At 37.8% G+C, this 12,703-nt stretch overlaps 2 protein-coding genes across 14 annotated transcripts in view; one reads left to right on the top strand and one right to left on the bottom strand.

The window, feature by feature from the left end:
• The window catches only part of angptl1a (angiopoietin-like 1a), a 90,195-nt gene extending 87,546 nt beyond the window's left edge, over positions 1–2,649 (top strand). For both annotated transcript variants that reach the window (XM_078561536.1, XM_078561538.1), the window contains one exon: positions 1,932–2,649. In XM_078561536.1, the coding sequence (XP_078417662.1) occupies positions 1,932–2,116 (185 nt within the window). In that variant the 3' untranslated portion in view covers positions 2,117–2,649. The remainder of the gene's footprint in view (positions 1–1,931) is intronic.
• The window catches only part of ralgps2 (Ral GEF with PH domain and SH3 binding motif 2), a 674,317-nt gene that overhangs the window by 338,663 nt on the left and 322,951 nt on the right, over positions 1–12,703 (bottom strand). The gene's annotated exons all lie outside the window — the stretch shown is intronic.

Consider the following 12,703-nt stretch of genomic DNA (forward strand, 5'->3'; position numbering starts at 1 on the left):
AGTCAAGGTTACCACAGTGAAGATGCTGTAATGTGAAATGAGCGCAAGAGACATCTGCACTATAAAATTTCAAAACTGTTAGGTCAAAAAGTTTACAAATTTAAAAAAACTGCAAGCCCAGGCCTAATTGCAGTTTGATAGTCAAAACTTGTCAATCCAAAACTTTTAATGGTGAGGCTTAGGACGAAAGTGAGCAACTGATTTTCCTACACATTTTAAGAATAATAGTACTGGCCTTAAATGATTTCCACATAACTTTGGTGAAATTAAAAATATTTACAAAAATATACACACTCAGCTAGTTAGGATTCATGTGGACATTATGTGTTAATGAAGCAGACAGTATGGGTTGTTAAAAGGGTTAACAGATAAACCACTGGTATCTATGACAACATGCATGCTTTTGAAAGCCAAATGTGCAATTTAGGGCTCAGAATATATGGAAAAACAGCATGTTCCATCAAGGGAATTTATGGCTTCAGCATGTTTTGTGGAGAAATCAGTCTGGAAAGTAAATCAAAAGCGTTTTTATTTAAGTGCTTGCAACACTGTATACGCATCCCACAATTTTGAAAAATGTTTCTGTGCGTTTGGTGGGGTTCATGAAAACAGAATAATGACGTATGGTTAGATATAGTTTATACACATTTGTTGATAGCCTAAGTAACAGCAAAAGTATATGAAAAATTAATCACTTAAAAGCAACATCATGAATTTTAATTAAAAGCACAAAAAAACAATATTTTAATGTAGCATGCTGCACATCCCCAAACCATTGTATTCAAGACCATAACCTTGGGTTAGGAATATTATCAAAGAGATTGTGGTGCTTCTGCACAATTTCTGTCACCACTTCAAGACTGGCAAAGGCTGAATGAAGTCTCAAAGGAACTTATTTTGGGGTCTTCAGTGATTTATTTATCTTAGATCTTTCATAAGATCATAAGAAGTTTCAGCTTTCACAATTTTAGCTCCATCCTATTGCTAAGTCCCATCTCCCTGTGTCTCTTGAGAGTGTCTGCAATAGCTTTGAGATCGAGTTAAGCTTTTGTAATGCACCCAAGCTAATGAATAGAACAATCTTTCAGTGAATTGCTTTAGCTACCAAAATAATCTCATGCCTCAGCAAGATTCTTATCTCATATTTCAAATCTCTATGCTCAGCTATTGTTTTATAAATAACTTCTATACATGTAGTACTTTTTTGCAATTCTTCTCACTCCGAGAGCCACTCATTTACTACACCTTGCAGTTCTATTCCAGTCAGCTTGATTCAATTTCATTCAGCGCAACTCTCCTTTGCAAACTCTATTCAAAGATTATATCCAAACACAAAATAACTTCCTAGAATGCTGGATTTCAGTAACTATCACATGAATTCAAAAATAACTGGCTGTCATATGTGTAAATGAACCATACAATGTGTAAACATTTCAATTAGAATGTTAAAAACCCCTCTATAGCCTATAATCTTGGTAACAAACCAATATTCAATTTGAAATTTCCACAGTAGATTTTCCATGGCATTCCATATGGAGAATCAAGATCAATTTAGTCTATAGGTGTAGCAGGGTTAGAGTACAACAGATAATTGAACCGGGCCCCACAGACCTGTTCCCATTTTTAAGTCATATACTTAGTTCTTCATCCAGGATTTTTCAGCCTCGCCGTGGCCGGACCCATCGCGGGGTATTTGGCGAGCCAGCCAAAGTCCATTGACTTTTGGCGGGACCAGATGATCCCGGCAGCAGACAGGACCGGAAAATCTCATCCTTATCTTATGGAACTATTCAAAGAAGAGTTTTCCCTGGTATTGTGCTCAATTCCTCAATGAACAACACTAAAGCAGATTACCTGCTTATTTTCACATTGATATTGGCAGGACTTGCTGATGCTGGAACATATATATTAATTTTCTGTTCCTTCCTTAGGTAACTGTGCTCATTTCCACAAAGGTGGCTGGTGGTACAATGCTTGCGCACACTCTAATTTGAATGGAGTGTGGTATCGTGGAGGTCATTATCGCAGCAAGTACCAAGATGGAGTTTACTGGGCTGAATTTCGAGGGGGTTCCTACTCTCTGAAAAGTACGGTAATGATGGTCAAGCCTGAATAACACAGTCAAGAAGTCACACATTACCAATGGATACAACTATGAAAACATAGTATCAAAATGTAAGGTTCTTTCAAATGCAGGCCATGTACTTTGTTAAAGAAGCATTTTGTTTAACAACGTTGAAAAATCATCTAACATTGCACCTACACATATGATTTCATTACCTTCTAAAACGATACAGGTGAAAGCAAGGGTCCATAAAGCATTATTATGTGCCTCTGTATTCAGTGCTCACTGGCACTGTGTTGAACAACTAGCACCCTAAAGGGAAACACTGCCCTTCTTGTACAGGAAGGCATTAGGTATGTACCACAATTTTAACCTGATTACATTATAACCCAACAAAAAAACAGTTCAGACTAATATTTGGATGTATATTAATGTTGTATTTTGTTATAACAGACAATTGTTTGTTTAATAACCTGCTGTCAGACATATCAGCTTTATTTTTAAGAACATTTGGGAATCCACAATACTTTATTTTAATGCTGAAAATATTGTGAGGTTAGGTTGAAATAAATATTTTAAATGAAGTCTTTCATGCATCAAAATTTAATTTTAATAGGAAAGGAATGCATAAGTTTCCAGATTAGATGGACAGGTTTAAAATCTCAGGATCAAAACAGTCTTCCTATTCTCATTAAGACTAAAAGTTTAAAGCAGAACCAAGTTTAAATGTAAAATTCTCACCAGAGGACATTGTTCTCTTTGAACATTTAACGCGAACATAGAAAACATGGAGCAGTTTTTACAATTAAAACTGCATTACCTCTTGAAGAACAATGACTCTGCATTAATTTAAGCCAATTTATGATAGTTGATTTAAACTATAGCTGCAGAACACAAACACCCTTGGTCCCAGGAAAAGCTGCCTCTGCTGTGAAGGCACTATCTGTCTGGGTCAAAAAAGTCTGGTAGAATACTGGTGCAACTCTCACCAAATTTAAATTTGGAACAAACTTGACCTCTGAATACATTTCAGTCCAATGTCTTAAGTCATATATTAAAAAGCAACATTGAAAAGTTATTTTTTAAAGTAAAGTTCATTCTTAAATCTGCTTTTCCTCAAAAGGCGATCAAATTATGCACATTTAAAATAAATGCAGATTTATACAAACTTAAAAGGTTCACAGAAATGCGGCTACTAATTGGTCATCGTAAAGATGATTGGATTAGCAGGTTTCTTTACTTATTTAAGAACACAAGAAGAGTGAAAACTGACCATTTGGCCCATCAAAGCTCACCTCCTCCACTCTCACTACCATCCATCATTTTGAACGACTTTAATGTTTTTTGTTTCTGTGAATCTGGCAAATAAATACAAAATTGCACCACGGTTTTTGACAGGAGTTCCCATTATTTGCATTAAATTGACTTTCCATTGATTGAACTAAGCTAGGACCAACAGGCATAAAGTTAAAAGTAATATTCCAGTTTCATTTGAGATATGGTATGTTATATATACACTCCCTGGCAAGGTACCTTCTTCACTACAAACTTTATAGCTTGTAGATTTTGAATTTTTCTAATCGTCTCTTACAGTTCATCCCCTTTAAACCTGTGACTAGTCTTTTGGCTTTTCTGGTACCCTCTCCAATGCTTATACATCTTTCTTCAGGCAGGATGGCCAGAATTGAAGATGGTAGCTCTACTTTGATTTGACTCATGAACTGCAAAGCTCCAACATAACCTAAGAAAAGTGAAATTGTGTGTACTATTGATTAAATGTACCATCTTTCTATTCATTTTTTAGTTGCTTTGCCTCATCACCTGGGCATTGAAATTGGCGAATCCAACATCATTTCAGGTCCTTTTCTTAGTTTCCCCATACCAAACGTAGCACATTCACTGTATTCTTGCGATGCACATAGTTTCAATGTACAATATTTCACTTATCAGTGCAAAATTTAGTTTGCTAGTTAGTGGCTGAATTAGACAACAATGCAAATTCTTATGTAAATCTTTTTATGCATCCCCTTTCTTTCCTGTTAGCTCTATTTTCTAGCCATCAGTAAATTAGATATGCTGACATTTGGTTTTTATGCATTCTTTTTTCCTATGAAAACATCAAAAAATACTGCTTCTAGATTATCCTTACCGTTTAAAGCTGAATTAATCTCTGAAGGTTTACCTGCTGAACTCCTTCACTGTAGGTGACAGCGCCCCTCATTAAAGATGTAGTAGAATATCATTCATATATACTTAAAGGAAAGTAACATCCTACCATTGTGAATACAATTAAGGTAAGTACACTACACATGCGAATAATTCTCTGGGTTTTGAAGGAAATGGTCAGGGTCAACCTTTAACTATTAGAACTGCAACAAGATTTGGAGAGAGAAAAGAATAAAGCCAAAAATTGATGGATGACACAACTGCAGTGTAGTTGTCAGACTGGGGTTGGATCAGGGCTTCAGTGTACTCTGATGTAATAAGGTTGAAATTACTGGGAAGACTAAAAACACAAATATCATGGGAGTTTACTATGTTTTTCCCTCAATCAGTTTTTCAGGAAAACTCTGCGTTTTTAAGGTTGAAAATTCAATTAGTCAGAGCAGGTTTGGCAAGGCATCTGGTTACTATTCCACAGCCATAGTGGCTCTCCACATGCGTATAATTACACTCACAACAGTGTATGGATAATGGATGATTGTTTTCGTAAACTTAGACAAACTAACCTCCTTTAAATTGAAACCCCCAACAGTCAAACATAGTATTTAAAAAAGGATAAATTGGTTCTCTCTGTAAATAAAACAACTCATTATATAAAACTCGAATAGAAAACTGTATAAAACACAAAAATGAAAAAAAAACACAGATTCTGGTGACTGGGAAAGATTCAGTGAAGGATGGCAAAAAGGGAATATGAAAAGAAACTTGCAAGAAATAACATACTTTTTATGTCAGCAAAATAACATTAATGAAGAAAATGATGACACTAAAGAAAATCTAATTCCCTGGACCAGATGGTCTCTAAGCCACGGATTTAAAGGAAACAGATGAGACCACTGAAGATGCACTAACCATAATCTTGATTCAAGAGCTGTTGTTTTAAATTGGAAAATTGTGCTTATAACTCTACTATTTAAGAAAGATGGCAGAGAAAAGAGGGTATGATAGATCAGTTCGCCTAACATCTATTGTTGGGAAATCGCTGGAGTCTATAATAAAAGATAGGGTGACTCAGTACCTTGAAAATCTTCAGCTGATCAGAGGGAGCTGGCAAGGATCCCTGAAGATAGGTCAGGCTTAGTGAATCTGATTTAATATTTTGAAGAGATGACTAAAGTAGTCGACAGAGAAATGTCTATGGATGCCATTAGTACGGACTTCCAGAAAGCATTGGACCAAGTCCCTAATAATAAAGTTAGCTCAAGTTGAATTTCTTGGAAGTGAAGGCAAATTATTGAGCTTGTTAGGAAATTGAGTGGCAGAAGAAAGTATGTCGGGATAACACGCAGGTACTCTAAATGGCAGGATGCAGCTACTGGTGTACCGCAAGGGGCCTCAACTATTCACCATCTTTATAACCGACTTAGATGATGAGGTAGAAAGCTAGGTGGTACTGTAAGCAGCGTAGATGGAAGCACAGAATTACAAATAGATATTGATAGATTAAGTAAATGGGCAAAACGATGACAAGTGTATTTCAATGTAGGCAAATGTCAGGTGATCCACTTTGGACCTATAAAGGATGTAACAGGGTACTTTCTAAGGCTAGAAACAGTGGAGGTCCAAAGAGGCTTGAGGGCCTAGGTACACAGACCATTAAAATGTCATGAACAGGTGCAGAAAACACTCAAAAAGCTTAACGGAATGCTGGCCTTTATATCTAGATGATGAGAATACAATAGGGCAGAAATCATTTTACAGCTACACCAAGCCCTGGGTAAGGCCTCACCACTACTGAGAGTAGTACTGGGCACAAAACCTTAGAAAATATATATTGGCCTTGGAGGGAGTACAGCATGGGTTTACCAGAATTATATCAGAACTCCCAGGGTTAAATTATGAGCTGAGATTACATAAACTAGCATTGTATTCCCTAGAACGTATAAAGTTAGGGGACGACTTGATCTAAATTTTCAAAATTTTAAGTGGGATCAATAAGGTAGATGGAGAGAATCTAATTCTGCTGACGGACAAGTCCAGGACTAGTGGCAATAGTCTAAAACTTAAGAGCCATACCGTCCGCAAGTGAAATTAAGAAACCCCACTACACATAAAAGGTGGTATCAGTTTGGTACTCTTTTCCCAAATGATAACTCATGTGATATCAATTGTTAATCTTAAAACTGAGATTGATAGATTTTTGTTAAACAAAGGTGTTAAGAGATATGGGACAAAGGCAGGTGTGTGGAATTAGGTCACAGGCCAGACATGATCTCATTGAATGACAAAATAGGCTTGAGGGCTAAATGGCCTTCATTGTCCCTGTTTTCCTACTTGCTGAATAATACACTTATAGCTAAAGATAATTTTTTTCAAAAAACATGATGCCTTCCTCCTCTTTCCCTTCCTAAGAGAGCATTATAGATATGAAAAGTAGAGTGGAGGCAATGTTTAGAAACTGTGATTGGCAATACAAGTATATAAATAAATTCCTGAACAAACTCAGGTCAGCACCCAGTAGTGGATCGCTCTTTGTGTTTACTGCAAATTCACTTACCCAGAAGAGCCTATAATAATGAGCCTACGCACATTTTACATAAACTTCTTCAATCCTTTATTCCAGTTTACCCTCTCACTGCTCAGCACCATTCCAACTCCCTTGATTTTTCCATGGTTATGTGTTCAGAAACATTTGTTTTTTTTTAAACATAGAAACTGGAAATGATTTCAGTTGGGTTTATAATGTCATAACCATATTATACAAAAAAGACATTCATACTGGCATAACAAATATAACTGATAAAGGCTAAGAAATGTAAGAACTTCAATAAAATGGATTCATTCCCATTTATTAAAGACAAACTTGTTCATAAATCACCATCTTTGACACCACTCCTACACTATACTACTCCATTTTGAGATATGACAATAAACATCTTGCATAGGTTCTTGCAAAAATGTAATATATAATTTATACAAATTAAATTTAAATCAAGATGAGTCATAATATTCAGATTTTATGACAATTTACCCAAGTGTCTTCCTGGGACCGGAAACGGTAAAAAAAATTACACCAAATTCAGATATTGAAAAGGAAGAGTATATTGTTTAAAGAGGTGCATTGGTGTTGCAGTTGTCTTTATTGCTCAATAAAAATAAATTGTAAAGTTAAATGTTTTGAAAAGGATATTGAATATGATATGGAAACACAAAATGCTCGAGTTTTCAGTTAAAGACTACAATCTTATAGCTGTTGAGAGTGATAAAAATGAATGGATTAGTATGCAGGTGCCTACCAAAATTAATCTGAGATCACCATTAACAGAAACAGAAATAAATCTGTTGTGAAACAGATTTAATCCATATACTTAGTTTTAAGTAAATAAAACATATGCATCACTCTTACTGAACTTGTGTTTATGTGTTTGTTCTTTGAACTATTGGCACCATCTCTTCCTTATGAGGTGAGCAAAACTATCTCTTCCAGGTACTGCTCAACAAGCAGTTAAGTGATGTGCAAGGAACAAGTCACTTTTCCCATTGAGGGAAGTCATTTCACTTCTACTAAGCAATTACCTTCACGCCGCTTGCTAACATCAGAAATTTACTGTGCAGGGAAATCATAAGGCTAGAGTCTTCGATCTTACACATTATATGCACTACTCTTCTTGGGCATTTGTTTTGTGGGATGTACAATCAATGATTAAATCAATGTTCTCCTTAGAGCAGGGAAGGCTAAGAGGAGATTTGATAGATGTGCTTAAAATCATGAAGAGTTTAAACAGAGCTGATAAAGATAAACTGTTTCATAAAAACGTAAGAAATAGGAGCAGAAGCAGGCCATTCGACACCTTGTGCATGCTTCACCAGTCAATGATATCATGGCTGAGGGAGAAAAATTCATGCAGTGTGTCCAGGAAAATTTTTTCAACCAATTAGTGACAAACCAACGAGAGGAGATGCAATTCTAGACCTAGTCTTGGGGAACGAAGAAGGGCAAGTGGGTGAAGTGACAGTTGACGACCATATCGGGGACAGTGATTACAATTCAGTTAGATTTAGCATTACCATGGAAAAGGACAGAGATAAGGCAGGAGTAAAAGTCTTGAACTGGGGGAAGGCAAATTTTGCAGAAATGAGAAGGGACTTGGCTGAGGTGGACTGGACAGCACTGCTGGAGGATAAAACAGTGGAAAACCAGTAGGGAGCACTAAAAAGCGAGATCCTAATTGTGCAAAGTAGACATGTCCCCAACAAAAATAAGAGTGGTACTGCCAAATCTAGACCCCCCTGGTTGTCTAGAGGAATACAGGGGAAGATCAAACAGAAAAAGAAAGCGTACGGTAGGCTCAAAGAACGAAGCACTGCAGATAACCTAGTCGAATATAGGAAGTGCAGGGACGAAGTAAGAAAGGAAATAAGGAAATCAAAGAGAGGGCATGAAAAAAGATTAGCAAGTAAAGTTAAAGATAACCCAAAGATGGTTTACCAATACATTAATGCTAAAAGGTTAGTTAAGGAAAAAGTGGGACCTATCAGAGATGAGGATGGAAACTTGTGTGTAGATGCAGAGGCTGTGGGAAGGGTTTTGAATGAATATTTTGTATCCGTGTTTACAAAGGGAAGGGAGGATATAGATATAGTAGTCCAGGAGGAACACTGCGAGATATTGGACGGGATAATCATAAAGAGAGAGAAAGTACTCAAAGGGTTGAAATCCTTGAAAGTTGATAAGTCACCAGGGCCAGATGGATTGTTTCCGAGGCTGCTGAAGGGAGTCAGGAAGGAGGTAGCAGATGCTCTGAGGATTATTTTCCAATCTTCACTAGATACATGGGAGGTACCGGACGACTGGAGAAATGCAAACGTAGTTCCATTGTTTAAAAAGGGATCAAAGGAAATGCCAAACAAATTATATGTCAGTTAGTCTTACATTGGTGGTGAGCAAATTAGTAGAATCAATCCTGAGAGATAGGATTAACTGTCATGTGGAAAGGCATGGACTAGTCAGGGATGGTCAGCATGGATTTGTTAAAGTAAGGTCTTGCCTCACAAATTTGATTGAATTCTTTGGGGAAGTGACAAGAAGGGTTGATGAAGATAGTGCAGTGGATGTTGTGTACATGGATTTTAGCTAGGCATTTGACAAGGTCCCACATGGCAGATTGGTCAGGAAAGTAAAAGCCCATGGGATTCAGGGTAATGTGGCAAACTGGATAAAAGGTTGGCTTTGTAACAGGAAACAAAGGGTAATGGTCGATGGATGCCCTTGCGAATGGAAAGTTGTCTCAAGTGGTGTTCCACAGGGCTCGGTGTTGGGACCCTTGATGTTTGTGTTATATATTAACAATTTGGACGTGAACGTGGGGGGCACGATTGGGAAATTTGCAGATGGCACAAAGATTGGCCGGGGAGTGGATAGTGTAGAGGATAGCCATAATCTCCAAAACGATATAGATGTGTTGGTGGAGTGGGCGGTAAAGTGGCAGATGGATTTTAACATAGAGAAGTGTGAGGTCATACATTTAGGGAGGTCAAACAGTTAACAGGGATTACACAATAAATGGGAATATGCTAAGAGGGGTAGATGAAGTGAGAGATCTTGGCGTACAAGTACACAGGTCCCTGAAGGCAGCAGTTTAAGTATATAAGGTTGTAAAGAAGGCATATGGAATGCTCTCCTTCATTGGCAGTGGTATAGAATATAAAAGTAGGGATATAATGTTGGAATTGTATAAAACACTGGTGAGGCCACAACTGGAGTAGTGTGTGCAGTTCTGGTCACCACATTACAGGGTGTAATAGATCTGGAGAAAGTGCAGAGGAGGTTTACAAGAATGTTGCCAGGGTTAGAAAAGTGTAGCTACGAGGAGAGATTGGATAGGTTGGGGTTATTTTCCTTAGAACAAAGAAGGCTGAGAGGTGACTGGATTGAGGTGTACAAAATTAAGAAGGGAATAGATAGAGTGGACAGGGTAAAATTGTTTCCCTTGGTGGAGAATTCGAGAACTAGGGGACATAGATTCAAGATAAGTGGCAGAAGATGTAGGGGAGACATGAGGAAGAACTTTTTTACTCAGAGGGTAGTGGGTGTCTGGAATTTGCTGCCCAAGTTGGTGGTAGAGGCAGAAACCCTAAGTTCTTTTAAAAAGTACCTGGATCTGCACCTTAAGTGCTGTAAGCTACAGGACTATGGGCCAGGTGCAGGAAGGTGAGATTAGAAAGGGCACCTGGGTGTCCTCGGGCTGGCATGGACAAGATGGGCCAAATGGCCTCCTTCTATGCTGTAATTTTTCTATGGTTCTATGGCTGATCTGATGTGGCCTTCACCCCACTTTCCTTCCTGCTGCCCATAACCCTTGCCTCTCTTGCCAATCAAAAATTTGTCTAACTCAGCCATAAATATATATTTAATGACACAGCCTCCACAGCTTGCTGGGGGAAGAGAATTCCAAACACAAACGATACTCTAAGAAAATAAATTCCTCCTCATCTCTGCCTTAAATGGGAGACCCCGTGTTTTGAAACTGTGCCCCCTTAGTTCTAGGTTTCCCCATGAGGGAAAACATCCTCTCAGCATCAACCATGTCAAGCCCCCACAGAGTTTCTTTCAATAAGATCACCTCTCATTCTTCTAAACTTGAATGAGTATAGGTCCAACGTGCTCAACCTTTCCTCATAAGACAACTTCTTCCCAGGAATTAGCTGAGTTATCTTCTGTGAACTGCCTCCAATGCAAGTGCGTCCCTCCTTAAATAAGGTGACCAAAACTGCATTCGAGGACTGGTCTCACCAATGCCCTGACTTACCTACTTTGGTACTCCATCCCTCTTGAAATCAAGGCCAACATTCCATTTGCCTTCTTCCTTACTTGCTGTACCTATACATTGACTTTTTGTGATTTAGAAACAAAGTCAACAAAGCCCTTCTGTACCACAGCATTCTGCAATTTCTCTCCATTTTAAGTAATACTCTGCTTTTCAATTCTTTCTCCCAAAGTGGACAAACTCACATTTTCCCACATTATACTCCATCTGCTAAATTTTTGCCCACTCACTTAAACTATCTATATATTTTTGCAGACTCTTTACATTCTCCGTGCAACTTGCTTTCCTACCTATCTTTGTATCACCAGCAAATCTGGCTACAATGCGGTCTGCCCCTTCATCCAAGTCATTAATATAGGTCATAAATAGTTAAGGGCCAAATAGTGAGACCTGCGGCACTTCACAAATTATAGTCTGGCAGCCTGAAAATGACTCATTTATCCTGACTCTTTGTTTTCTGTTAGCCAGTCCTCTATCCACACTAATATATCACCCCCAACACCATATACTCTTACCTTGTGTAATAACCATTTTGTGGCACCTTATCAAACACCTTTTGGGAAATCCAAATGAACTACATTTACTGGTTTCCCTTTATCCACCTTGTTTGTTACATCCTCAAGAACTCTGATAAATTTGTCAAGCATGATTTCCCTTTAACGAAACCTGGCAACTTTGCCTGATAGCATTATAATTTTCTAAATGTCCTGCTACTACCTCTTTAAAAATTGATTCTAGCATTTTCCCAATGACAGACATTAAGCTAACTGGTCTATAGGTTTCCTGCTTTCTGTCTCCCTCCTTTCTTGAATAGTGGTGTTACATTTGTGGTTTTCCAACCCGCTGAATCTAGGAACTTCAAAGATAAAAACCAACGCATCCATTATCTCTGCAGCCACTTCTTTTAAGTGCCTCAGATGCAGGCCATCACACCCAGGTAGCTGTCAGCCTCAAGTCCCATTAGCATTTCCATTACTTTTTCTCCAATGATAGTGATTGTTTTAAGTTCCTCCCTCCCTTTTGCCCCTTGATTTTTAACTAGTATTGGGATGTTTTTGGGTCTTCTACTGTAAAGTCAAAAACAAAATACTTGTTCAAAGCCTCTACCATTTCCTCATTTCCTATGATTATTCCACAGTCTCACCCTGAACCAATGCTCACTTGAGCTACTCTTTTCCTTCTTATATACTTTTAATAGCTTTTACTGTTTGCTTTTTTTATTTCTTACTAGTTTTCTCTCATACTCCAATTTCTCTGTCTTTATTTTTCAGTCATTTTTTGCTGGTTTATAAAATGTTCCCAATCTTCTACCCTACCGCCTACCACTGATCTTCACAGCATTGTATGCCTTTTCTTTCAATTTGATACCACCCCAATGTCCTTAGTTAGCCATGGACAATGCATCCCTCTGGTAGAATCTTTGTTTTTCAATGGAATACAGTTTTATTGAGAGTTTTGAAATATCCCCTTAAATGTGTGCCACTGCATCTCCACTATCTCATTTTTAACATATTTTCCCAGTCTACTTCAGCCAACTGTGTCTTCATTCCCTTGTAATTGCCTTTATTTAAGTTTAAGACACTAGTTATGGACCCACATTTCTCACTCGCAAACTGAATGAAATTATGTCATTCTATGATTACTCTTG

The sequence above is a fragment of the Cetorhinus maximus genome, chromosome 17 (genome assembly GCF_964194155.1).
Source record: "Cetorhinus maximus chromosome 17, sCetMax3.hap1.1, whole genome shotgun sequence".
Lineage (NCBI taxonomy): Eukaryota > Metazoa > Chordata > Chondrichthyes > Lamniformes > Cetorhinidae > Cetorhinus > Cetorhinus maximus.